The following is a 24,802-nucleotide window of genomic DNA, read 5'->3' as shown; positions in this document are numbered from 1 at the left end:
GAAGGTGAAAGTTAATGTGCTCCTCTACACTGCAAAAAAATGTTTTAAATCTAATTAAGTCATATTTTTTGCTTGAATTGAGGAGGTAATTGAGACACTATGCCAATGGAATAAGACAATTTACATTCAAAATGAGAAAAAATAATTGAATTGTCTCATTTCAAATTCATATTATCTAATTTTCTTATCTCACACTGGAAAAACGATCTAGAAATAAGTAGAATTTTCTTAAATTAAGTTTATTTACCCTTAATTTGAGTAAGTAAATAAGATAGTTTGCCATTGGAATCAGTATTTTTACTCTTAAAATAAGATTATTAGATAAAATGAACTTAAAATAAGACAATGCAGTTATGTGTTCCTATTTTAAGAGTAAATTGTCTTGTTCCATTGGCAGAATTTCACTTTTAACTCCTCAATCCAAGAACAAATGCATTTATTTTAAGAAAAAATTACTCATCTAAATTTAGATTCTTTACAGTGTAAGAGTAAAAAAAACGTATTCCATTCACTGCAAAAGCGATCTAGAAATAAGTAAAAATGTAGAATTTTCTTAAATTAAGTGTAATTACCCTTAATTTGAGTAGGTAAATGAGATGATTTGCCAATGGAATGAGTATTTTTACTCTTAAAATAAGATAAGAAGATAATATGCACTTGAAATAAGACAATGCAATTGTGTTTTCTTTATTTTAAGAGTAAATTGTCTTGTTCCATTGGCAAAATGTCTCTTTTACCTCCTCAATAAAAGAAAAATTCACTTGTTTTAAGAAAAAATTACTTATCTAGATTTCGGTTTTTTGCGGTGTTGGCAAACCGTTTTATTGACCTACTCCCATTATGCTTAATACAGTTAATTCAAGAAATTTCTAGATGGTTTTTGCAGTGTAACGACAGCATTACGACAGGGTTGCTGCTGGTTGCAGCAGCGGCGGCTCCGCCAAGCGTGTTTGTGGACCTTGAAGTCCACTCGCACGGAGAGGCAGAAAAAAACAAGTCTGTTTTGAATGAAAAGGGAGAAAAAAAAAAAAACCTTGGAGCACAGCCTTGTAAATTAATTTGTTCGTGTTGTATGATGGGAACACAGCTGGCCTCATTAACATGCACACAACAAATAATTATAGCTTTTTTCCCTCCTCTTTCTCTTCAGCCAGCCAATGCTTGGCTAATGGGCTTGCTGGGTTAATTATGTCAGAGCGTAATTACACAGAGCCCAGGGAGACATAATAGTGCACCCTACTGCGCCCACGCCGCCTAATGATGGTGTATCGCTGACAGGGCCAAGACGGACCGCCCTGACACACCTGCTTGTCTTGGCCCACCACGCGTCCGTCCGCTCCCCCCCCAAAATACACACACACACCTCCTGCTTCACATGATGGTGGCCAGAATCAGGCAGCTACAGGGTGCTAACCTCATTACAGCTCAGACCAAGTGATGAAACTCTGCATCAATCCACCAAACTTTTACAGCTCTGTTGATATTTAAGGTTTGTTGCATTATTCCTGCTTGTGCTGAGTTTTGCTGTGCCCTATTTGGCTTCCAGTGCTCTGGAGTTTGTGAATAATCCAAAACAAGCTCTAATTTGTCCGAATTAGAGCTTGCTGTTTTGAAAGCCTGCAGAAGGCCATGAGATGCCTTCTGCAGAGCCGTCCCTCTGGAAGCAGCAGCAGACGAAGGGTTTGAATCAGGATGGAAGCTGCTCTGCAAATGTCGGCGTTCTGCCATCTGCTAACCACCAACCTCAGTGGATTTTATTATTTCTGGTTTATTTAAAAGGATAAAAGATGGAAGTTAGTTTTGTTTGGGATGTATTCAGACTCCCTGAATCTGTACCTCCAAAAAATTGCTGCTGATTCCTTTGGTCTCAGAGGAAGACCTAACGCATCATTTCCTGTCCTGATGGAGAACCGCCTGTTCTGAGCGAGGTGTGATGAACATTCGCATCTATGAGCTGAGGTCAAAGGTCTCCTCCTGGAGGACTGTTTTTTTTTGGAAAAATGATCTAAAAATCTGTAAAAATTTCTTAAATTAAGTGTATTTACCCTTAATTTGAGTGGGTAGATGGGATGATTTGCCAATGGAAAGAGTATTTTCACTCTTAGAATAAGATAATTAGATTATGTGCACTTGGTTTAAAGTAATGCAATTTTTTTTTTCTTATTTTAAATGTAAATTGTCTTGTTCCATTGGCAAATTGTCTGTTTCCTCAATTCAAGACAAAAATGCACTTATTTTTAGTGTGATATACACTGCAAAAAGTTGAAAATTGATTTAAGAAATTTTAACTTATTTCTAGATCATTTTTGCAGTGTAATTCCTGTGCAGCCTAAAATGTAGACCCTTATCAGAAACTCTGACGCACTAAGATTTAACCAGGATTTCTCAGTCTGCATCTTTTAGCCAGAATAAGAAGGTTGAGCTACTAGAAGCTCAGGAAGAGGAACTAAAGACTAAAAGGCGGAGTGGTGATATGTCGGACGGATTTCTAGGATGGAAACTTCCTTTTTGGTTTTTTAACTTCCCATTGTTTAAACTTAATAATATTATTAATTCTTTTTTTTGTATAGGGCTGCATCTAACCATTATTTTGCAAGTCAAATAATCTGTCGATTATTTTTTGATTAATATTTGGATAGACATATAAGGATATAAGGTTTATTAAAGAAGATTTTTTATCAAATCAAACCGCGTGAAACTAAAACTTTCCTAATTGAGCAGATTGACAGACAAAAAGGTTGTTTGTTTTTTTAAATCTTAAATGCAAAATATTTCTATATATTTATTCCCATTTTTATATAATTCCTGCTATGTGGGTCACACTGTCAGCTAAAGGCTTGTCTTAGATTCGATTACTAAATTAGTTGATGATTATTTCAATAATCGATTAATCCGGATGAATCTGATTCATGGTTTCAGCTCTATTTTTTTTTTTTTAGGTTTTCCGACATTATTCCAGAATCCAGAGAAACCAGATGGGGAAAAGTTGATTAAGTGAGACGGTTGGAAAACTACACTGGAAAAAATCTAATTCTAGATTAGTAATGTTTTCTTAAATTAAGTGCATTTGTTCTTGGATTTAGGAGATAAGTGAGACATTTTGCTAATAAAACAAGACAATTTCACTTAAAATAAGAAAACACAATTGCATCGTCTTATTTTAAGTGCATTTTATCTAATTATCTTATTTTAAGAGTAAAAATACTCATTCCATTGGCAAACTATCTAATTTACCTAATTAAAATAAGGATAAATACTCTTAATTTAAGAAAATCTTACTTATTTCTAGATCGTTTTTGCAGTGTAGACAGATTTTATTTGTCTTTTTTTTTACACAAATGTAAAACAAAAAGAAATTTCGTTGGGAAACAATTGGACAATTTCATCTTTTTAAAAGTGCAGCCTTGAAAAATAGTAAAAATGACTGTAAATTTACAGTTCTAACCCAACTTTTTATATATAGATATATAGAGATATATATCTATATATAAAATGATAAAATATAATGATAAAATTCAATACAAAACATTAGGATTAACATTAGGGTAAATACACTTAATTTAAGAAATGTTTTCCAGTGTTTGAGCAGTCAGAGAGGTTGTGATTATCAGGACTGACTTTCATTATTTTTTTATGTAACTTATATAATGATCCAACTCAATCATAAAACTTTCTATTCTTTTTATTTCATAGTTTGATCCAAATGTATCGATTAAAACGGGTCACATCTGTTGATATTTTTGAAAGGTTGCTGTTATATTGCATCTACTTCGTTTTTAGACCTTTAAGAAAATCTTTTTAGGATCTCATCCTATTGATGACGTCAGCATGAAGGCGGTCACTTCTGTTTGTTGCTTTGGATCAGGAATGTTCTCCTTTAGACCGGTTCAGTTTTTACTTAAAGGAATGATGAGAGCTGCTGTTAATAGCTCTAGCCTGACAGTGGAGGTCTCCTCGCTCCTAATTAAGATAATTGGAGTAATTTACTGCAGTTGCAGAATCTGATAATGGAAAGTTAATCAAACTGAAAATGTTTCTGAACGTCATCAGCTGTGCTGCATCAAGGAGTCCAGGAACTCTTTAATGCGTTTCAGGATAGAGGGGCCCACAGCACCATAGATCCTCTTCCCTGCTTTACAGATTCATCCAGTTTGTTGCTGAAAGGTCATCCAGCCGTCTTCATCTGACCCAAAAAAAATTATGTTTATTTATTTTGTTTTAATACATAATTTCTAATTTTAACATCCTTATTTCTAAATTTCAAAATCTTAAATGTTGAGTTGCTTTTTTAGTGAGATTTAGTTCTTTTTTCCTTGATTTCAGACACCATTTTTATGCAGTGTTTGTGATAAAAGGTCAGGTAGAGGCGTTTCCTAGTTATGACTAACAGCTGGTTGGCTTATTAACGCTGGAAAAACGATCTAGAAATTAAAAAATGTCTTTAATTAAGTGTATTTACCCTTAATTTGAGTAGGTAAATGAGAGAGTTTGCCAATGGAATGAGTATTTTTACTCTTAAAATAAGATAATTAGATAATATGCACTTGAAATAAGACAATGCAATTGTATTTTCTTATTTTAAGTGTATTTTTTCTTGTTCCATTGGCAAAATGTCTCTTTTACCTCCTCAATCCAAGAACAAATGCATTTATTTTAAAAATTTAAAAGAATGACTTATCTACATTCCATTTTTTCCCAGTGAATAAAAAGTAATGGTTCCAGTAGAGATTTATGGATCCTGAGATGAGGCTCTTTGCAAATACGATTAAATCATTTTTTCCAGTGTAAAGATGTGGATTCATAACCAGAAATCCTTTATAACTTTCAACGTAAAAAAAAAAAGATTAGAAAACTGCTTCAGTTAGATGAATGTTGAGGGATTGCTGGAGATATGCTACAAAAACTGACGTAAAATAAAAACAACCTGATTAAAATAACTGATGCTTCCCTTCCTTTGAGCAGGTAATATATATGCTCTGCTAATGAAACAAGTGTTTTTGTCTTTAAAAGAAGATAATTAGATATTAAGCACTTCAATTAGATAATGGAGTTGTTGTTTTTTTATATATAAATCATTTTGTTCTATTTGCAGATTATTAAAGGAAAATAGACTTATTTTAAGAAAAATTGGCTCATTCAGTTTTTGCAGTGCACACTGGAAAAAAATCTAGAAATATAAATAAGTTAAAATTTACTAAATTAAGTCTATTCACCTTAATTTGAGCAGGTAAATGAGTTTGACAATAAATGAGTATTTTTACTTTTAAAATAAGATAATTAGATAATATGCACTTGAAATTAAGACAATGCAGTTGCGTTTTCTTATTTAAAATGTAAATTGTCTCGTTCCAATGGCAAGATGTCTCTTTTACCTCTCCAATCCAAGAACTAAAAGAAAAAAATACTTATCTAGATTTCAATTTTATCCTTTGCAGCTTTTCTGCCACATGTGAAAAACTAATATCGGATTTCATTTTTCTGCAACAAATCTATTCACTGGAAAAACTATCTAAAAATAAGCAAAAATGTCTTAAATTAATGGATTTACTCTTAACTTGAGTAGGTAAATGAGATGAATTGCCAATGGAATGAGTATTTTTACTCTTAAAATTGGATATTTTAATAAAATGCACTTGAAATAAGACAATTCAATTATGTTTTCTTATTTTAAATGTAAATTGTCTTGTTCCATTGGCAAGGTGTCTCACTTACCTCCTAAATTTAAGAACAAATGCACTTATTTTAAGAAAAAATGACTTGTCAAGATTTCGATTTTTTTCCAGTGTTCCACATCGATGCTCTACTTTTTTTTAAATCAAAGATGATGAGTAGATGTACTTCAGTTTGTTTGTAATGATCAGCAGCTGGCTGAACACTTTAAAAAAATGTAATCTAAATAAGTAATTTTTTCTTAAAATAAGTGCTTTTTGTCTTGAATTGAGGAGGCGAGACACTTTACCAACAGAACAAGAGGTTTTACATTTAAATATAAGTAAAAGATGTCTTAAATTAAGTGTATTTAGCCTTAATTTGAGCGGGTAAATAAGATGGTCTGCCAGTGGAATTAGTACTTTTTCCTTTTAAAGTAAGATAATTAGATAATATGCACTTTTAATAAGACAATGCAATTGTTTTTTCTTATTTTAAATGTAAATTGTCTTGTTCCATCGGCAAAGTGTCTCATTTACCTCCTCAATTCAAGAAGAAATGCACTTATTTTAAGAAAAAATTACTCCAAACAGAAACCCCACATTCATATCTTCAGGTAACACAGAGTACATGTCAGACTTAATAATATTACTTTAGCGATAGTTTCAAGGTGTTGCTTTATTGTATGTCTCGTACCGTGTCTTTTGGTTGTGCTGTTCTTTTTTTCATCTCGTTACAGGCGATGAAGCAGACGGAAAATGTTTTGTCATTGTCTCCTTTCTATCTCCTCTTTCTTTCATCTTTTGTCCTTTTTTTTCTTTCTCCTTTTTCTTCTTCTGTTTTTCTGCTCTACTTACATTGCAGTGTCCATATAAACTGTAAAACTCCCTGCATAATTATAATAAAGCAATTTATTTGCATGAAACAAGTGGAGTTATATGGCAATTGCCGTACTGCTACACTTGTGAAAGTAAAATCTATTGGGCTCCTTTTGGCATCAAGACAATTATTCTTATTGCCACATTGCCAGACAGGACACTGTAGAGAAAAAAAGAAAAAACTACTCATTTAGATTTCATTTTTTTTTCAGTGTAATAAAAAATTATTGCATTCTCTTAATTTAAGTGTGTATTATCTAATTTATCTTATTTGAAGAGCAAAGTATTCATTCCTTTAGCAAATTATCCTATTTACATGCTCAAATTAAGGCTAAATAATTGTAATTTATTATTTCTAGATCGTTTTTGCAGTGAAAGAACCTTCTCCTCTCAGGTTTACTGAGGGGGTTTTTATAAAGACGGGGCTCTGGAGCTTCTCATTAGCTCCATCAATTAGCAGCTGCATCGGTTCTAAGCAGCCTTCCTGGGCGCGCTCTCAGAAACCGTAGATCCAGGGCCCTCTGAGAACATCCCTGCTGCTTTTCTGTACCGACTTCACTTTAAATCTGACTTTACCTCCCCCCCCCCGCCTCTGATTGATAATCCGGGCTCCCCCATGCATGAGAGATTCCTAACCATAATCTCTGACCTTTGATGATTAAAAGTTGAAAGGATATACGGGTAAAGAGGCTGATAAAGTGATTCCTGTGACAGAGGGTCGATGATGCAGCAGTGCTTTAAGTCGTCCTGTTTGTCTTGGAAGGCCTGCGCTCTTAATGGTGATGTCCCCTGTGACTGATGCAACAGCTTCACAGTTGGTGTAACAGTGAATGCAAACGGCGCTCGACTGTAAGCGGAACAACAACATCGAAACGGTTCATCAATTAAACTCTCCAAAATGTATTGTCTGATGAAAACGCGGACAGGATTTCAACAAATTGCACGCAGCAGCAGATCTGATGGGGATCTGTTTTTGGTAGCCAGCCTCAGAGTTTGCATTCTCTCTGTGGCGTCTAAAGTTTAAACGTCTGTGGATCCAACTCCTTCTGAAAAGTCACTTCAGTCGGTGCCCGTTCTGAAGGAGGGATCCAATCGGGTTCTACACACACGTCTTAAGATGAGCGGATGAAAGCTGTGGAAGAAAAGTTTGTGCTGCAAAGCAGCGATTTTCCTCCTCTTTTGGAGTTTTGAAGGGCTGCGGTGTGCGGGCTTGTGTGTTTCTGTGCACGCCTGTCTGTGCATGTGGCTCCCCACCCCCGCCGCCCGCCCGCCTCCTTGTCAAGGAGCTCCCCTGAGCTTCCTTCTCTGTGCTTTGGCACTAGAAGTCACCTCCTTTGGTGTTCGGCAGGCAGGTACACAACAGGAGCAGCTCTCTCTCTCTGAGCTGTTGAACTTTTCGGGAGGGGAAGAAAGGGAAGGGGAAGATTAAAAACAGCCCTGTGATGTGGAGTGCCGAGCTGCCTCCTGAGGATTCCTGGCATAATAATTTAAATGATCAAATGATACAGAGGAGACTTGTTAGCTGAGAAACAGCCTCCTAGTTGGCCCCATGGGCCCCGTGCTGCTGCGCATGCATTGCAAAACAGCTCCTCTGTTGTGCTAAAGAATCCCCTTTTTTTTTTTTTTAACCCCCTTTTCAGGAGCAGACTTTTTCCACACTTTACCTGAGTGTATATTTGGCACTTAAGCCTCTGTCGCATATTTATCGTAATCTTTCATCAACTTTGCCATTCATCAGCGTGCCGGGGAGCTCATTAGGTTTTATCTTTTTGCTCACGTGGGCCTGAGCTGCTCTCGTGTCATTAGGTCCAACCTGTGAGGTTTTCAAAGGCATCTGAGTGAGGAAAGTCTAATAGTCACTCTCTGGAAACCGGTCTCTGTGGAATATCCTGCTGGAGTCGAAACCGTGGAGCAGAAAACTCTGTAATGTGCTTTACAGGCAGCGCGTGCCGCCGTGAAACAGCTACTTAGCTTTTTCTTTTTTGAAACGCAGCCTTGTATGTCTGTTATGTGAGTCTCATGAGTTTTTATGCACCGATTTGTTTTTGTCTCTCTTTCTTTTTTTGCCACAGATCCGGCTCCTGTGCTGGAGGCCTCCCACTCCCTAGAAGAAAGGCTGCAGAAGCTGCAGAGTTCGGCCCCAGGCAGCGAGGCCCTGGTGCGCGAGATCAGCGGGCACTGGAAGAAACACCTGGAGAAGGGTCAGCCCACAATCATCCTCATCTCATTGACTCTCTCTGAAGGTTCATATTGGGTCATCCGGATCATTGTCTGTCCTCCTACAGGGTCCACAGAGGACGTTTCCACAGATTCTACTCCTCCGGCCTCCCGGATGACCCCTAACAGCACACCGGCCCCTGAGGCCCCTGCATCTCTGCAGCAGAACCACCAGAACCAAACTGAGGACAAACGGTGAGATTCTGAAAATATTTATACCCACAGAACTCCGTCTGTCTAACACTGATGAGACATCAGGACGAAGCTTAATGTTTTTGTTTGTTTAGATTTTATTTTTTTTTTGCAAACAAAGCTCTAAAAAGTGTGCGATGGACGAGCTGCCAGAACCGGTACTTTAACTGGTTCGGCATTAGTCTGTCTGAGTCTTCTTCATGGGTTTTCTTGTTCCCTGCTTCCTCTGTCCTCTTTAAGAAATGATTTCCCACATCATGATGCTGCCAACACCGTACATTAAAGAGGCGGTGGTGTGTTCATGGTCAGTTTTCCTCCAAATTCAGGGCTTTTCACGTCGGCTGTTACTCTGCAGGGCATCTCGCGTCAGGAAACGGGGCTGATTATACGACTGGGAATCGTCGTTTCCTCATGTTTTGGTGGATTTGCACCTGTGCCAAATAACCCCACCCTGCATTAAAGGAATAGTACACCCAAAACATGATTAGCCTTCATTTTCTACTCACCCCCATGCTGAACAACACTCTGGAGTACTTTTTTGATATCTCAAATGCATCTGGAGATCTGGGAGGCTTCTTGCTGTCTGCTGACATTCAAATAATGGAGGTCTATGGCGCCCGAGGCAGAAAGGTCCATAAAAGTCCACAAAAAACGTGTCAATATTCCTCCATACTGCTCGTCCAATGTATTCCAAGTGTCCTGAGTGGGTAGCGTCCAGAATTTACTCGAAACTTCATTTCTGCTTTTTTCTGTGCGGCCGGGTACCAAATGACCCACGGACCGGTACCGGTCCGCGGCCCGGTGGTTGGGGACCGCTGATGTAGACCATAAAGAGGTGTGAGGAGCAGTCTGGGATCCGGACAGGATGTTTGAGTTCTTCTGATCTTAGCTTCACTATAACTCAAGTCTGGTCACGGTTATTAAGCAGAGGTGGGTAAAGTACCCAAAAACCGTACTTAAGTATAAGTAGCACTACCTCGTCATATTTTTACTCAAGTAAAAGTAAAATGTTTAAAGAAATTACTCAAGAGTAAAAAAGTATTTAATTAAAAAGGTTGCTCAAGTATTGAGTAACTGATCTAATTATTAACCATGATCATAACAACTAATTTAGTATTTTTTAGTTATAAAACTTTTTTTTTCCTTCAAAAATTTCTATAGCTCCAATTCACATCATGTCATCTCAGGTCACTTTCCAGTTCACCAGATCATCCAGTCAGATTGATTCAACGTTTTCTATCTAAGGAAAACCAGCTGATTGCATCGACTCATTGCCTCTTCAGCAATCCCTCACACTAAGCATGCTTTGAGCGACAGTAGAGAGGAAAAACTCCCTTTGAACAGGAAGAAACCTCCAGCAGAACCAGGCTCAGTGTGAGCGGCCATCTGCTGAGGCCCACTGGGGTTCAAGGAGACAGAAGCAGAGATACACTAAATATAACTGAGCAAATATAACTAGTTATAACCAGAGATGTCAAAAGTTCTCACTTTCCGTACTTGAGTAAAAATACAGATACTTGTGTTAAAAAATACTCTGGTAAAAGTGGAAGTACTGATTAAACTTCTTTACTCAAGTAAAAGTAACAAAGTACAGGCTTGTAAATTTACTTAAAGTATAAAAGTAAAAGTAGAAACCACTTTTTTCATGCCGTTGCCTACATTTTAAATGGATGTCTGCCAATAGGACTAGATCTCCGTTGTGTTCATTTTCAATCATCTCGTCGTCCATGCTACTATGCTAACGCCACCGCCACCAAGCTGCAATGATTTGCCGCCAATGAATACCGCCGAATCTGTCGATTCATCTTGTAGCGGTGCGTCAAATGCAACGTAGATTCCCATCCAATTAGATTGAATTTGGTATTGATGACGTGAAAAATAATAACGGTAACTCCATTGAAATGATTCAAAACTAAAGTAACGAGACAATTTTTTAAAATGTAAGGAGTAGAAAGTACAGATATTTGTGTAAAAATGTAAGGAGTAGAAGTAAAAAGTCGCCATAAAAATAAGTAGTAAAGTAAAGTAAAAATATCACAAAAATCTACTTGAGTACAGTAACGAAGTATTTGTACTTCGTTACTTCCCATCTCTGGATATAACCCACCTCTGTAATGAAGCTAGCTGAATAGTGTAATATTTAATCCCTTTTAACAATCTTTAAGTTCACAGAATTGATATTTTTAAGCCACTGTTTGCATTTTTTCTAAAGAAACACTGCATACGCTGCAAAAACAATCTAGAAATAACTAAAAATGTCTTGAATTGTTGTAAATAAGATGATTTGCCAATGGAATTAGTAGTTTTGCTCTTAAAAACACTGTTCACACTTTGACCACTGCTGCACTTTTTGTATAACTCGTGCCATTTGAAATATCAATGCAATGTTCATAAGCTGTATGTAACGCAATTTCTGTATGTCGTTCTGTATGCACAGAGTGCATACAGAACGACAAATAAAGAGGTCTAAGTCTAAAATAACATCATTAGATAATATACACTTGAAACATAACGATGCAATTGTTTTTTTTAATGTAAATTGTCTTCTTCCATTGGCAAAATGTCTCACTTACCTCTTCAATTCCCCCAAAAATGCCCTTATTTAAAAAAAAATTACTTATTTAGATAAAAAATTCTCTAGATTAGCTTCTGACCCCACTATTAGCTTAATTTTAGATACATTAAATGATTATCAGGTCAGTATCGATGCTCCTTCACTTCATTAAAGCTACAGTGTGTAATTTTCAGCGACATCTAGCGGTCAGACTGCAGACCGCAGCTACATGAACGTCTCCCCCCCACCGCTTCTCCCCCCCAACAGTACGGCGAGCGTTACGGGACAAAATGTCTTCCACGACGTCCGCATCACCTACCTTCTCAAGTGATGAGGTTTGTTTACATAGATAATTTTACAGATAGTATTTCATTAGTCTGTGTAGGGTATAGATTTCATGTTGACTTAAGATAATAAATATACCCGTTATTTTTTTCTACATCGTTTTGACGTTTTGGAGATCTCGCAATCGCTAGTTTGTTGGCTCTGCGCTGCCGTAGCGCAAAGATGTCTGCCTCCATGGCTGCGAGACCCGCTCCTATGTAATTATAAATAACGAATTCTAAGGCAACGCAAATATTAAGGTTAAGAGGCTGAGCTCGTAGATGATGATAAATAACATAGTTATGTATAATATATTACATTTCTGACTGTATATCCCTGTAATTATTACACACTGTAGCTTTAACTCTCCTCTGTGACCTCACAGGGTTGATCTGTCTCTGAATAGGTCATGTGACCCAGAGCGCCGCTTTCCGTCAGTCTGAGCTCCCCTTAAACACCAGAGACCCTCAGCTGATCAGACATGTTTCTGGTTCTCTGATGGAGGATTTCATCCAGAGGGGGAATGTTTCCTCCAGGACTTGATGAAGCAGAACCAGAACCAATCGGCCTTCAGGGGGCGCTAAACCTGGAAGTTAGTTTGGCTCTAAGTAAAGTCGGTTTAATGTGTGGCTGGATGCTGGATTTTATTCATGGTTTTTATGCAACTGCTCAAATTGAAACATTAGAAGGTAGAAAATGAAATATTTTTTTGGATTGGGCCCCATCACACATCCTTTTATTCCCTCTGAACTCCACCACACGCCCGGCCGAGTCGGGGGGGGGCTGGCATTTTCCAGATTTTATTCTTTCAGCCCGGAGCCTTTTATTGTAGCTTTAAATGTGTGCCCGTGATGTGGTGAAGGAACTGACAGTTTGTTCTCGTAGGGAGGAGGAAGAGGAGGAGGAGGAGGAGGACGGCGCTGATGTTAGTATGGCTGACAGACTATCAGAGGCCGAGGAGAAGATCAAAGTTCTGCATTCATGTAAGTAGTTTAAACACTGCCATGACTGGAGCTGCTGGATTTAATTTCCTCTTATTAAAAAGACACTTCATTTAGAGTTGCCGTATGGTGCCCCCTGCTGAAATCCCCCCCGTCCCACCGCTGCTGCTTACATTAACGACTGCTCTTTTTAAAGGCAGAGGATTGAATTCCTCAGTAGGTAATAGAATAATCTCATCTGCAGACGCTTTGGCTACGTTCACACTGCAGCCTGAAGTGACCCAATTCCGATTTTTTTGCCCATATGTGACCTGTATCTGATCTTTTTATGACAGTCTGAACCACACAGATCATTCTGTTGGTTCCATCTAAAAAAAAAAGAAGCGTTTTACAGAAACTGGCTTTAAAGGAAAAGTCCGGTCAGCACACTGCAAAAACAATCTAGAAATAACTACAAATTTCTGAAATTAACTATATTTTCCCTAAATTTGAGTTGTTAAATATGACACAGTGGAATTATCTTATAAAAATAAGATAATTAGATAATATGCATAAATACTTTTTTCTTATTTCAAATGGAATTTGGCAAAGTGTCTTACCAAACCAATTCAAGAAAAAAAATGTATTTAGATTTCTATTTTTTGCAGTGCAAGGAATAATCAAGCTATTGTTATTCATACCTAAAACCGATATGTTTGCAGTGATTTAATGAATTTAGCGTTGATCAGTAAAAAAAAAAATTAAAACAATATTTTTCGTCGCATTCACTCAGTCTGGGAGCGGCCATTTTTGCCCAAATATAGTAGCCCCTCCCTCCTGCCATCTTCCAGCAGTGACGTCACGGTGCGGTAAGCCTAGCGCCATTCTCCCCGCTTTCCAAGCTAAATCAATGGGACCTACTAGACACATCTGCAATCAACAACAATTATTGAAGATTTCCAGAGGACTTCACCATTGAAATTCACCAGAGCTATAGTGAAACTGACAATGTCCACGTGCATGGCAGCTGGATGCTGGAATACATCGGGGAAAAGTGAAAAAAAGAGTTATTCCACCTTTCTGATTCCTGATCCTCCACGGACGGGTTGGTCGTTGGATCGCCAACTTGAAGAGGGAGGATTTGCCATCGAACTTCTGGCCAGAGAAAAAACCCGTAATATGTAGCCAACATTTGGAAGAAGAATGTTTTCAAGATGACTTGGATAATAGCGCGTTGTGACAAACACCAGATACAGCACTGGGACTTGATCAACAGCCGATACCGCACCGTGACGTCACAAACCAGTAGGTGGCAGTGGTGTTCTTTGACAAACATGGATGCCTCCAGTAAAGCACATTCACATGAAAATGATCTTGGAATAAGTCAAAATTTCTTGCATCAAGTGTATTTACCCTTAATTTAAGTAGGTAAATAAGATGATCTACCAATGGAATGAGTACTTTTATTCTTAAGATAATTAGATAATATGCACTTAAAATAGGAAAAGGCAATTATTTTTTTCTCATTTTAAATGTAAATATTCTTGTTTCATTGGCAAAGTGTCCCACACTGGAAAAACGATCTAGTAATAAGTAAAAATTGTCCTAAATTAAGTGTATTTACCCTTAATTTGAGTAGGTAAATAAGATAGTTTGCCAATGGAATGAGTATTTTTACTGTTGAAATAAGATAATTAGATAATAGGCACTTGAAATAAGACAATGCAATTGTTTTTTCTTATTTTAAGTGCAAATTGTCTTGTTCCATTGGCAAAAAGTCTCTTTTACCTCCTCAATCCAAGAACAAATTTAGTTATTTTAAGAAAAAATTACTTATCTAGATTTAGATTTTTTCCAGTGCATTACCTTCAAGAAAAAAATCACTTATTTTAACAAAATATGACTTATTTAGATTTCTATTGTTTGCAGTGTAATTGTTTTCATATTGAAAGTACTTTCAGAAGTTTGAATTCTGAATATGACCGGACTTTTCCTTTAAATTTAACTAGTAAATCTGTAGTTTTAAGGTCAAAGTTCATGAGTGTTTTTAAGTTACAGGTGCTGGTCATAAAATTAGAATATCATGAAAAAGTAGATTGATTTCAGTAATTCCATTTAAAAAGTGAAACTTGTATATTATATTCATACATTACATACAAACTCATATATTTCAGATGTTTATTTTGTTTAATTTTGATGATTACAAATGACAACAAATGAAAATCTCAAATTCATCATATCAGAAAATTTGAATATTACTGAAGACCAATAAAAACAAAGGATTTATAGAAATGTTGGCCAACTGAAAAGTATGAACATGAAAAGTATGAGCATGTACAGCACTCAGTATTTAGTTGGGCCTCCTTTGGCCTGTATTACTGCAGCAATGCGGCGTGGCATGGAGTCGATCAGTCTGTGGCACTGCTCAGGTGTTATGATAGCCCAGGTTGCTCTAATAGTGGCTTTTAGCTCTTCTGAATTGTTGGGTCTGGTGTATTGCATCTTCTTCTTCACAATACCCCATAGATTTTCTATGGGGTTAAGGTCAGGAGAGTTTGCTGGCCAATTAAGAACAGGGATACCATGGTCCTTCAACCAGGTACTGGTAGCTTTGGCACTGTGTGCAGGTGCCAAGTCCTGTTGGAAAATGAAATCTGCATCTCCAAAAAGTTGGTCAGCTGCAGGAAGCATGAAGTGCTCTAAAACTTCCTGCTATGTGGCTGCGTTGACCCTGGACCTCAGAAAACACAATGGACCAACACCAGCAGATGACATGGCACCCCAAACCATCACTGACTGTGGAAACTTTACACTGGACTTCAAGCAACGTGGATGAAGTGCCTCTCTTCTTTTCCTCCAGACTCTGGAACCTTGATTTCCAAAGGAAATGCAAAATTTACTTTCATCAGAGAACATGACTTTGGACCACTCACCAGCAGTCCAGTCCTGTTTCTCTTTAGCCCAGGCAAGACGCTTCTGACGCTGTCTGTGGTTCAAGAGTGGCTTGACACAAGGAATGCGACAGCAGAAACCCATGTCTTTCATACGTCTGTGTGTGGTGGTTCTTGAAGCACTCACTCCAGCTGCAGTCCACTCTTTGTGAATCTCCCCCACATTTTTGAAGGGGTTTTGTTTCACAATCCTCTCCAGGGTGCGGTTATCTCTCTTGCTTGTACACTTTTTTCGACCACATCTTTTCCTTCCCTTCGCCTCTCTATTAATGTGCTTGGACACTGAGCTCTGTGAACAGCCAGCCTCTTTAGCGATGACCTTTTGTGTCTTGCCCTCCTTGTGCAAGGTGTCGATGGTCGTCTTTTGGACAACTGTCAAGTCAGCAGTCTTCCCCATGATTGTGTAGCCTATAGAACTAGACTGAAAGACCATTTAAAGGCTTTTGCAGGTGGTTTGAGTTAATTAGCTGATTAGAGTGTGGCACCAGGGGCCATCAATTTTGAACCTTTTCACAATATTCTAATTTTCTGATATGATGAATTTGAGATTTTCATTTGTTGTCATTTGTAATCATCAAAATTAAACAAAATAAACATCTGAAATATATGAGTTTGTATGTAATGTATGAATATAATATACAAGTTTCACTTTTTAAATGGAATTACTGAAATCAATCTACTTTTTCATGATATTCTAATTTTATGACCAGCACCTGTAATTTTCTGGTTTCCTGTGGTTTGTCTTCCAGCTTTGAGTTCTGCACAGACCGAGCTGCAGGAGCTGCGGTGTAAATACGACCAGGAGATGGCAAACAAGTAAGAGTCTCTCATGTTTGAAGATTTTTCCTGAAGTCCCCCTCCCCTCCCTGGTCTTTAATGCAGCCTTTCCAGACAGGCCTCGGCTGCATAAAGTCCAGTGTAAAGCTGTGGAACGTCACAGCAGAAGCTGAGAGCGACTCGGTCGCTAATGCAGGTCGATGAGAAAGGTCTGCGTTCGCCTGCTCTGGCAGCTGGGCCTTGACAGCCCTCAAGAAGAATTGCTCCATTTAAAGATTGCTTCAGAAAACACTCTACCTTGTCCTGGTCTTTGGGCGCAATGTATCCAGCGCACGCCTGAAATGAATCTGAGCTGGTATGAAGGATGTCGATAGACATTCAAAGTAAACACTCCTTTGTTTGGGTTGTGCTCCAGAGCACAGTCGGCCGCTGCTAATGGATTTTCTCCCAGGCTTAATCCATGGTGCAATTGAACTGATGTTTCTAGAGCCGCCGCCATCTATTTTCTGGGACTGAACACATTTTAAGGTCTGCGCAGAGAAGGAGCCTGAGAGAGTGTTTCTGTAATGTGGTTTGTCACACGTGGCGATGGTGGAGCGCACTGATCACTTTCCTACAGGCTGAAGGCAGCAGCCTGACCCCTCAGCTCCTTCATTCGCTCATTTATGACGCAGAGTTTCCGAGCAGACGCCTATTATTCCTGATGACAGCTCCCTCTGTGTTGATGAGGACGACTATTTGTCTCCTTTATCTTGAGTAACTCCGACTCCTTTAGGCCTGTCAGTGTCCCTCTGTCAGTTAGACCTGTGAGATTAATCTGATTTGTGCTCCATGTTTGGTTTCTGAATGATGTTGCTTCGTAGAATAAATGTTCTCCATTCATCCCAGTCAAGCTTGGAAAGGTTTAGATACACTGAGCAGTCAAATATAGATACACAAATATAGACTTCAGCAATTGTACATGTACATGTACGACTCCTCAAAAATAAGAGAGAACAAAGATACAGAGGAAATATTGAACAGAGGAGGATTTTCCTGTTCATCCCTTTTTATTTGAGGTGGTTGTTTCAGGGGTGAAGAGAACCTGCAGGACGGAGGGTCCTGAAAACCAGGACTGATTCAACACGAGGCAACAGACTGGAAAAAAGTCAAAATCTAAATGAGTAATTTTTTCTTAAAATAAGTGCATTTGTTCTTGAATTGAGGAGTTAAAAGTACGGTGGCCCTGAAGTGCAAACTGCAACTACAAATCTAAAATCGCAACTACATTAAGAAAAACACAATTACATTAACCAACCGGAAAAGGTAGGTACCAGTGGGAAACATGAGACATCGCTGATTGGACGACGGCGCCGTTTGACCCTTGAACCGGAAGTCATTCTGCCTGCTGCGGCTTTTGAAAACATGGATACTAACTAAAATTTCGTGATTAGTCTTGAGCATATCCAGTATCACCTCGTACGTATGTCCTGATTCAAAATATTCCTGATAACGGCAGCTATGTTTGGGGCGATGTCTCATGTTTCCCACTGGTACCTACCTTTTCCGGTAGGTTAATGTAATTGTGTTTTTCCTAATGTAGTTGCGCTTTGCTTTATGTAGTTTTGTTTTTCTTATTGTAGTTGCGATTTTAGATTTGTAGTTGCAGTTTGCACTTCAGGGCCACCGTATAAAAGAGACATTTTGCCAATGGAACAAGACAATTTACATTTAAAATAATAAAAACACAATGGCATTGTATTATTTCAATTCCGTAAAAATTCAAAAAATATCCACTGGACTTGGTTTTCAAGATTTGAAGACGTTTCTCCACCTCTCCAGGAAGCTTTCTCAATTCAAATGTCTGGATCCGCAGTGAGTTTGAGTCTTATATGGACAAGGCCTTGTATTGCTTGGAAACATGCAAATGGTAACCGATGAATGGGTCGTTTTAGTTCCATCGTTAGCCTGTAATATCTGAACCTGTCTATGATTGTGAAGGGTCGGTCGTTAAGGAGGTATTGTGAACAAAAACATCCAGTGAGCGGCAGTTCTGTGGGCGGAAATGCCTTGTTGATGCCAGAGGTCAGAGGAGAATGGCCAGACTGGTTGGAGCTGATAGAAGGGCAACAGTGACTCAAATAACCACCCGTTACAACCAAGGTGGGCAGAAGAGCATCTCTGAACGCACAGTACGTCCAACTTTGAGGCAGATGGGCTACAGCAGCAGAAGACCACACCGGGTGCCACTCCTTTCAGCTAAGAACAGGAAACTGAGGCTACAATTTGCACAAGCTCATGGAAATTGGACAATAGAAGATTGGAAAAACGTTGCCTGGTCTGACGAGTCTCGATTTCTGCTGCGACATTCGGATGGTAGGGTCAGAATTTGGCGTCTACAACATTAAAGCATGGATCCATCCTGCCTTGTATCAACGGTTCAGGCTGGTGGTGGTGGTGTCATGGTGTGGGGAATATTTTCTTGGCACTCTTTGGGCCCCTTGGTACCAATTGAGCATCGTTGCAACGCCACAGCCTACCTGAGTATTGTTGCTGACCATGTCCATCCCTTTATGACCACAATGTGCCCAACTTCTGATGGCTACTTTCAGCAGGATAATGCGCCATGCATTAAGCTGGAATCATCTCAGACTGGTTTCTTGAAAATGACAATGAGTTCACTGTACTCAAATGGCCTCCACAGTCACCAGATCGCAATCCAATAGAGCATCTTTGGGATGTGGTGGAACGGGAGATTCGCATCATGGATGTGCAGCCGACAAATCTGCGGCAACTGTGTGATGCCATCATGTCAATATGGACCAAACTCCCTGAGGAATGCTTCCAGCACCTTGTTTGGACTGAACCCTGAGGCGCACCTTTAGAGAGTAATGCCCCCCCGGCCTGCATAGCCTCAGTGTTGGGAGTCACAGCATTACATAATAGCATCATTAGCAACAGTTATTATTCCCATAACCTAACTAATTCCTTCTCACATGCTGGTTGCGCTGGTTCCTTATTTACATCTCGATCCATTCAAGCGACTTGGAGCAAAGGCTGATTGGCTGAGGTGGCGTAATGTGGGCGTGCGTTCAGCGTTTGCTCACACAGAGAGTCGATGACTCAGTGACGGCATTGCTTAACTGGAAGAGCTTTAAAATCAAAGGCTCCTGTGATTTGCTCGTTTGTCCGGGAACAAAGACTTGATCCACGTCGGTTACAAGCAGCTCTAATCTAATAAAGCTCCTCTCATCGTCTCGCCATCAACAACACTGACTGACAGCTGGCTGCCTTGTTTTATCACATCACTCTTTTCTTCTTCTGTGCTTTACTGATTTCACTTGCTGTCTCACTGTTTTGGTCTTTTCTCTGAAACAGGGACTCCTGTTTAATTCAATCACATATTATTTCCTTTTTGTTAAACTGCTTGATGAGCTTTACTCTTTAAGGGTCGTTGCTGTTTTTACAGGCAGTTGGAAACTGTTGGTGTTCAGGAATATGAAATTCTAAAACATTTACTTTCCTTTACTATTTCTTTATAAACATTGCACATGGTGACCTTATCTATAAAGCAATGCAGTGTCTGGGCTCATTTGTCCCAAACACTATATTGCCTTTCCTTAAAGGGGAACCCCGTTTTTCTTACATTGTCCCCTTGATTTTACATTATTCCATCACCTATATGAGTTTTGTATCATTTGGAGCCGTTCTGAAGATATTCCGGTTATATAGGTTATATCCAAGTAACGTCTTCCTATGGGCAACGACTTGAAGGCACAAACTAAACTGTTCATCATTTATTCTTTATGGTACGCTGGAGTCACAGCCAAACAGGAACAGACCAGATGAAGCTACTATGAGAAAAAGCAGAGAGAGCAGAATGTTAGAGATTGAACTAACAGATTCTGCAGAGTGGGAGAATAGAGATAGAATGAAGCAGAATGATGAAAAAGGGGTCCCTATGTCCTCCAGCAGTCTAAGCCTATAGCAGCAGAACTATAGAGATAGCTCAGGATAACCTGAGCCACTCTAATTATAAGCTTTATCAAACACCAATCAATCTTTTTCTAACCAACTTGTGGTCTATTGGTCAGTAAAGGTCAGTAAAACAGGATGTGTGGAAGCATCTGAGTCTTTGGTTGTAGATTTAAAACAAACCGTTAAAACAGGCTTGGTTAAAAATTGGTTAAAAACTATGTTAGTGCACAAAAAAACAGTCTTGATGTAGTCAGCTGTAGTTAAACATTACAGCATTGTCAGTATCAGAGATGGCAAAAGTACTCACTTTCCGTACTTGAGTAAAAGTACAGATACTTGTGTTAAAAAATACTCTGGTAAAAGTGGAAGTACTGATTAAACTTCTTTACTCAAGTAAAAGTAACAAAGTACAGGCTTGTAAATTTACTTAAAGTATAAAAGTAAAAGTAGAAACCACTTTTTTCATGCCGTTGCCTACATTTTAAATGGATGTCTGCCAATAGGACTAGATCTCCGTTGTGTTCATTTTCAATCATCTCGTCGTCCATGCTACTATGCTAACGCCACCGCCACCAAGCTGCAATGATTTGCCGCCAATGAATACCGCCGAATCTGTCGATTCATCTTGTAGTGGTGCGTCAAATGCAACGTAGATTCCCATCCAATTAGATTGAATTTGGTATTGATGACGTGAAAAATAACGGTAACTCCATTGAAATGATTCAAAACTAAAGTAACGAGCCAATTTTTTTAAATGTAAGGAGTAGAAAGTACAGATATTTGTGTAAAAATGTAAGGAGTAGAAGTAAAAAGTCGCCATAAAAATAAGTAGTAAAGTAAAAATATCAGAAAAATCTACTTCACTACAGTAACGAAGTATTTATACTTCGTTAGTTCCCATCTCTGGTCAGTATAGAACAATCTTTTGTAATTAGTCATAATTTAAAAATTGGACGTAAACCATTTTGAAAGAAACGATGGCAGCAGCTCTTAGTTTGAGGTACTGAACTCTGATAAAGAGGTAAAAAAGATTACGTCTCCAGATTTGCTTTAATTAATATTTAATATCAGCTCTATGATTGAACCATTACCTGGTGCTAATCAGTTTTTGTTTTGTTTTTTAAATGGTCCATAATGACACTACTAATGCACCTTGCTTTGAGATTTTACAGCTTTTCAGGGAGAGACTCAATATGGAGTTAACTTTGCTCCATTATTGTTGCAAGGCAAGAAAAGGTATTGTAAACGAAAATAAAAAGAATAAAATAAATAAAAACAATCCAAAGAGGAAACTAAAAACATTTTGATCATTAAACGGTTTGAGAGTAACTGCTGCTTTCTCAAATTTACTTTAATTTCTTCAAACTTGACTATGTTTTGATTTGTTTTTTTTTTTGTTTTTTACAAATTTTGTCTTTCAAATTCCAGTTTTTTTAGACTAATATTAATAAATTGCATTTTAAGGATCCCATTCTATTAACTGTAAGTTCAATACAAACACTTCTGGAGCACATATTTTAAAAGGCAAATATAGAAGGAAAGCCCGCCCCCAGGAAGGAAGTGAATCTGATCTAGAAAATGCCAATTAAAAAGAATACAATGCTTAAAACTTAATCTGAAAAACAGAAATCTGAAATAAATAAATCTTCAAAAACAGAAAGCTTCTCTCAAAACCTTATTTTTTTTTATTTCCATTCTTTGCAACAATTATGGGAGAGAATTCCCCCCATACATGGACTGTTAGGCGAAGGGTTTGTAAACAATGAACCAACACGGGTTTAGTAAACGTTTTCTGCTCAGTGGAAGTCTGCTCCTGTAATCCTGCTCTGCTCTGTCTCTCTCTGTGTTCCAGGAAAGCTGAAATCGATGCCATCATGGCGAACCTAGAGAAAGCAAACCAGGTGAGTTCAGACTCTCTGTGTACATTTCTCTGATTGAGAAGCTGCTTCATTAAGGTAATCACTCCTGTAATCAAGCCCTGGCTTTAATTAGACACACTCTGTCCCTGTCCCCCCCATTGCTCTCCCTCCCCTCCCCTGAATGCATGATTAGTGAGTGTAAACCGGAGCCCGTGTTGGTGGGCGCAGCAGAGAGACCAGGGCGATTGATGCCACACAGCTCAACACTGGGGTTCTTGGTTATCTCATTCCCTTGATTGCTTCCCATCCCGGTGATACTTCCTTGCCCCCCCCCCCCCCCCCCCCCCCCCCCCTCTCTCTCTGCCAGCCAGCAGCTCCCAGATAAATGTTCTCAAAATGAATCATTAATTAGCAGGCCGGGTGTGACAGAGCAGGTAAACAGTTTGGGGAATAAAGTGGGCTGACTAAACAGCCCCCTCAGCAGAATCAACCGGCGGCTGCTCTGGCCCCGCTGCTCTGATTTATGTGTGTGCGCTCGCCTTGATCGCGTCATTAGCCGATTGATGTGGCAGGCGTGTAAAAAACAAAACAAAAAAAACAGCGGTACGTTTCTGTGCACAGAGAGCAGAAATGGCTCAGAGGGACGTAGAGCGGCTAAAGGAGCAGCTAGCCAGTGGGGCGACTGCAACGTCAGGAAGCTGCCAGCCAGCAGAGGGCGCCGTCTGGGTAAGAACCATCCCAGCCATGATGCTGCGACTTTTTAGACAGACTTAGCTGGAGGTTAATTCACTGCTTGAAAAATCCAGATTCTTAGAATAATGAAAACATTCCCACATTCATCTTAATAAGAATATGAATCTGTTCCTTTAGGAGACTTAGTTTCTGTTTTTTATAGTTTAATATCATTGAAATTGTAAGACACACAGCCTTACTTTGCTGTATCCAGGGGTGGATTTAGAAAATATTTGGGGCCCTAGGCAAAGACAGGCAGGGGGCCCTCTGAATTGAGCAGACAACTCATAAAACAGACCCATTCTGCAAATAAAGAAAATGTTAATAGAATGTTCTAGGTTGTGTCCCTCTCTTCTTGTCCCTTTTCTTCTTGTTTTCCTCTTTATGTTTTGTACTCAGCTGACTTTTCATGCTGTCTCTAAAGGAATGAAAGATTTTTTCCAAGCACTAAGCTCACTTAGCTGATTGCTCCTTCCTGTGTTTCCAAAAAGGCCAAAGTAAATAACCCAGTCCTTCTTTTCACTGTAGACAAGCCATGATCTGCTTATCTGTTCTCCATTTTTCATTTGGATGAAATAATAGCTGCATGAATCATGACAGCAGACAAGATAGAGGAGAGCAGGAGGCGGGGTTACCAATCTACTTGCTCTGGAGAGCAGAGTTCGCTGCTTTTAGATGTTGTCTCCAAAGTCTCCAGTAGCAGAAAAAAGTCTCTAGATTTGGCGCTAGGAGCTTTTTAGAAATCAAAGTGCTAGAGGGGTCTGAAAAGTGGCTAAATATAGCGACTAAAGCGCTAAGTTGGTAACACTGCTCTTTGCATGGTTTGTTTTCAAATGGTTTGCTGCTGTCTGTTTGGACCTTTCTGAACATGTGCAGCAAATGGACTGATCCAATATGGTGGACACTGAATGGGGCGGGGCTGAGACACACTTAATATTATCAGCGTTCTGATGGCATTTGATCAAAAAATAATTAATGTGCACAAATAAGGAATAGTTGTAATAACCTTACATGTAAACAGAGTTTTATGGGGCACCCAGGGAACTTGGGGCCCCATAGCTTTTTGAGGTCTTTTAGCCTACTTCATGAAGTCAGGATAACCTGAGCCACTCTAACTATAAGCTTTATCAAAAAGGAAACTTTTAAGCCTAGCCTTTAAAGTAGACAGGGTGTCTGCCTCACGGACTAAAACTGGTAGTTGGTTCCACAGGAGAGGAGCCTGAGAACTAAAAGATCTGCCTCCCATTCTACTTTTAGAAATTCTAGGAACCACTAGTAAACCTGCAGATTGAGAGCGAAGTGCTCTGTTAGGAACATAATCTTAAAAAAATAACGTTCTTTTCATAAACAGCACTCTGTTTTGAACATTTTTAGCGTTTCCTCTCTCAGCGACACCTGAAGGTGATTGAATGTAACTACAGAGCATAGAGCAATGCATTTCTAAAATGATGTCTAGATTATAAAATGCATCTCCTCTGAACAAATGATCAGACATTTCCAGACATGTTTAATAGCTTTTATTTATTTTTTTGTTGCTGAATTTTCTTTTTCTTTGTGCCCCCCCCCTAACGTGAAAGGACAAGAACGAGAAGAGCGAGGTGCTGTCAGCCCAGGTGGAGGCTGCCTTGCTGGCGAAGGACCGGGAAATCCTTCGCCTTCTTGAAAACATTCAGCGGCTTCAGTTCACGCTACAGGAAGCTCAGGAGGCTTCGTCCAATCAGATCCTAGAGCTGGAGCGCCAGCTGGCGTACAAGACGGAGGCCGTGGAGGTGAGAAATGACAGAACATACCA

The 24,802-nt window shown here is 39.0% G+C and overlaps 1 protein-coding gene across 6 annotated transcripts in view; it reads left to right on the top strand.

Moving 5' to 3' along the window:
• The window catches only part of cux2b (cut-like homeobox 2b), a 206,677-nt gene that overhangs the window by 166,110 nt on the left and 15,765 nt on the right, over positions 1 to 24,802 (top strand). For 4 of the 6 annotated variants that reach the window (XM_038273418.1, XM_038273419.1, XM_038273422.1 and 1 more), the window contains exons 5-11: positions 8,600 to 8,728; positions 8,813 to 8,939; positions 12,700 to 12,797; positions 16,435 to 16,501; positions 22,272 to 22,320; positions 22,900 to 23,004; positions 24,588 to 24,779. In XM_038273418.1, coding sequence (XP_038129346.1) covers positions 8,600 to 8,728; positions 8,813 to 8,939; positions 12,700 to 12,797; positions 16,435 to 16,501; positions 22,272 to 22,320; positions 22,900 to 23,004; positions 24,588 to 24,779 — 767 coding nt within the window. Of the gene's footprint in view, positions 1 to 8,599; positions 8,940 to 12,699; positions 12,798 to 16,434; positions 16,502 to 22,271; positions 22,321 to 22,899; positions 23,005 to 24,587; positions 24,780 to 24,802 lie in introns of all 6 variants that reach the window. The other 2 variants (XM_038273417.1, XM_038273420.1) reach the window with 2 other exon arrangements.

The sequence above is a fragment of the Cyprinodon tularosa genome, unplaced genomic scaffold (genome assembly GCF_016077235.1).
Source record: "Cyprinodon tularosa strain WSP-4 unplaced genomic scaffold, ASM1607723v1 ctg870, whole genome shotgun sequence".
Lineage (NCBI taxonomy): Eukaryota > Metazoa > Chordata > Actinopteri > Cyprinodontiformes > Cyprinodontidae > Cyprinodon > Cyprinodon tularosa.
Note: the sequence above shows the minus strand (reverse complement) of the source record. Positions and strands in the feature narration are given on the sequence as shown.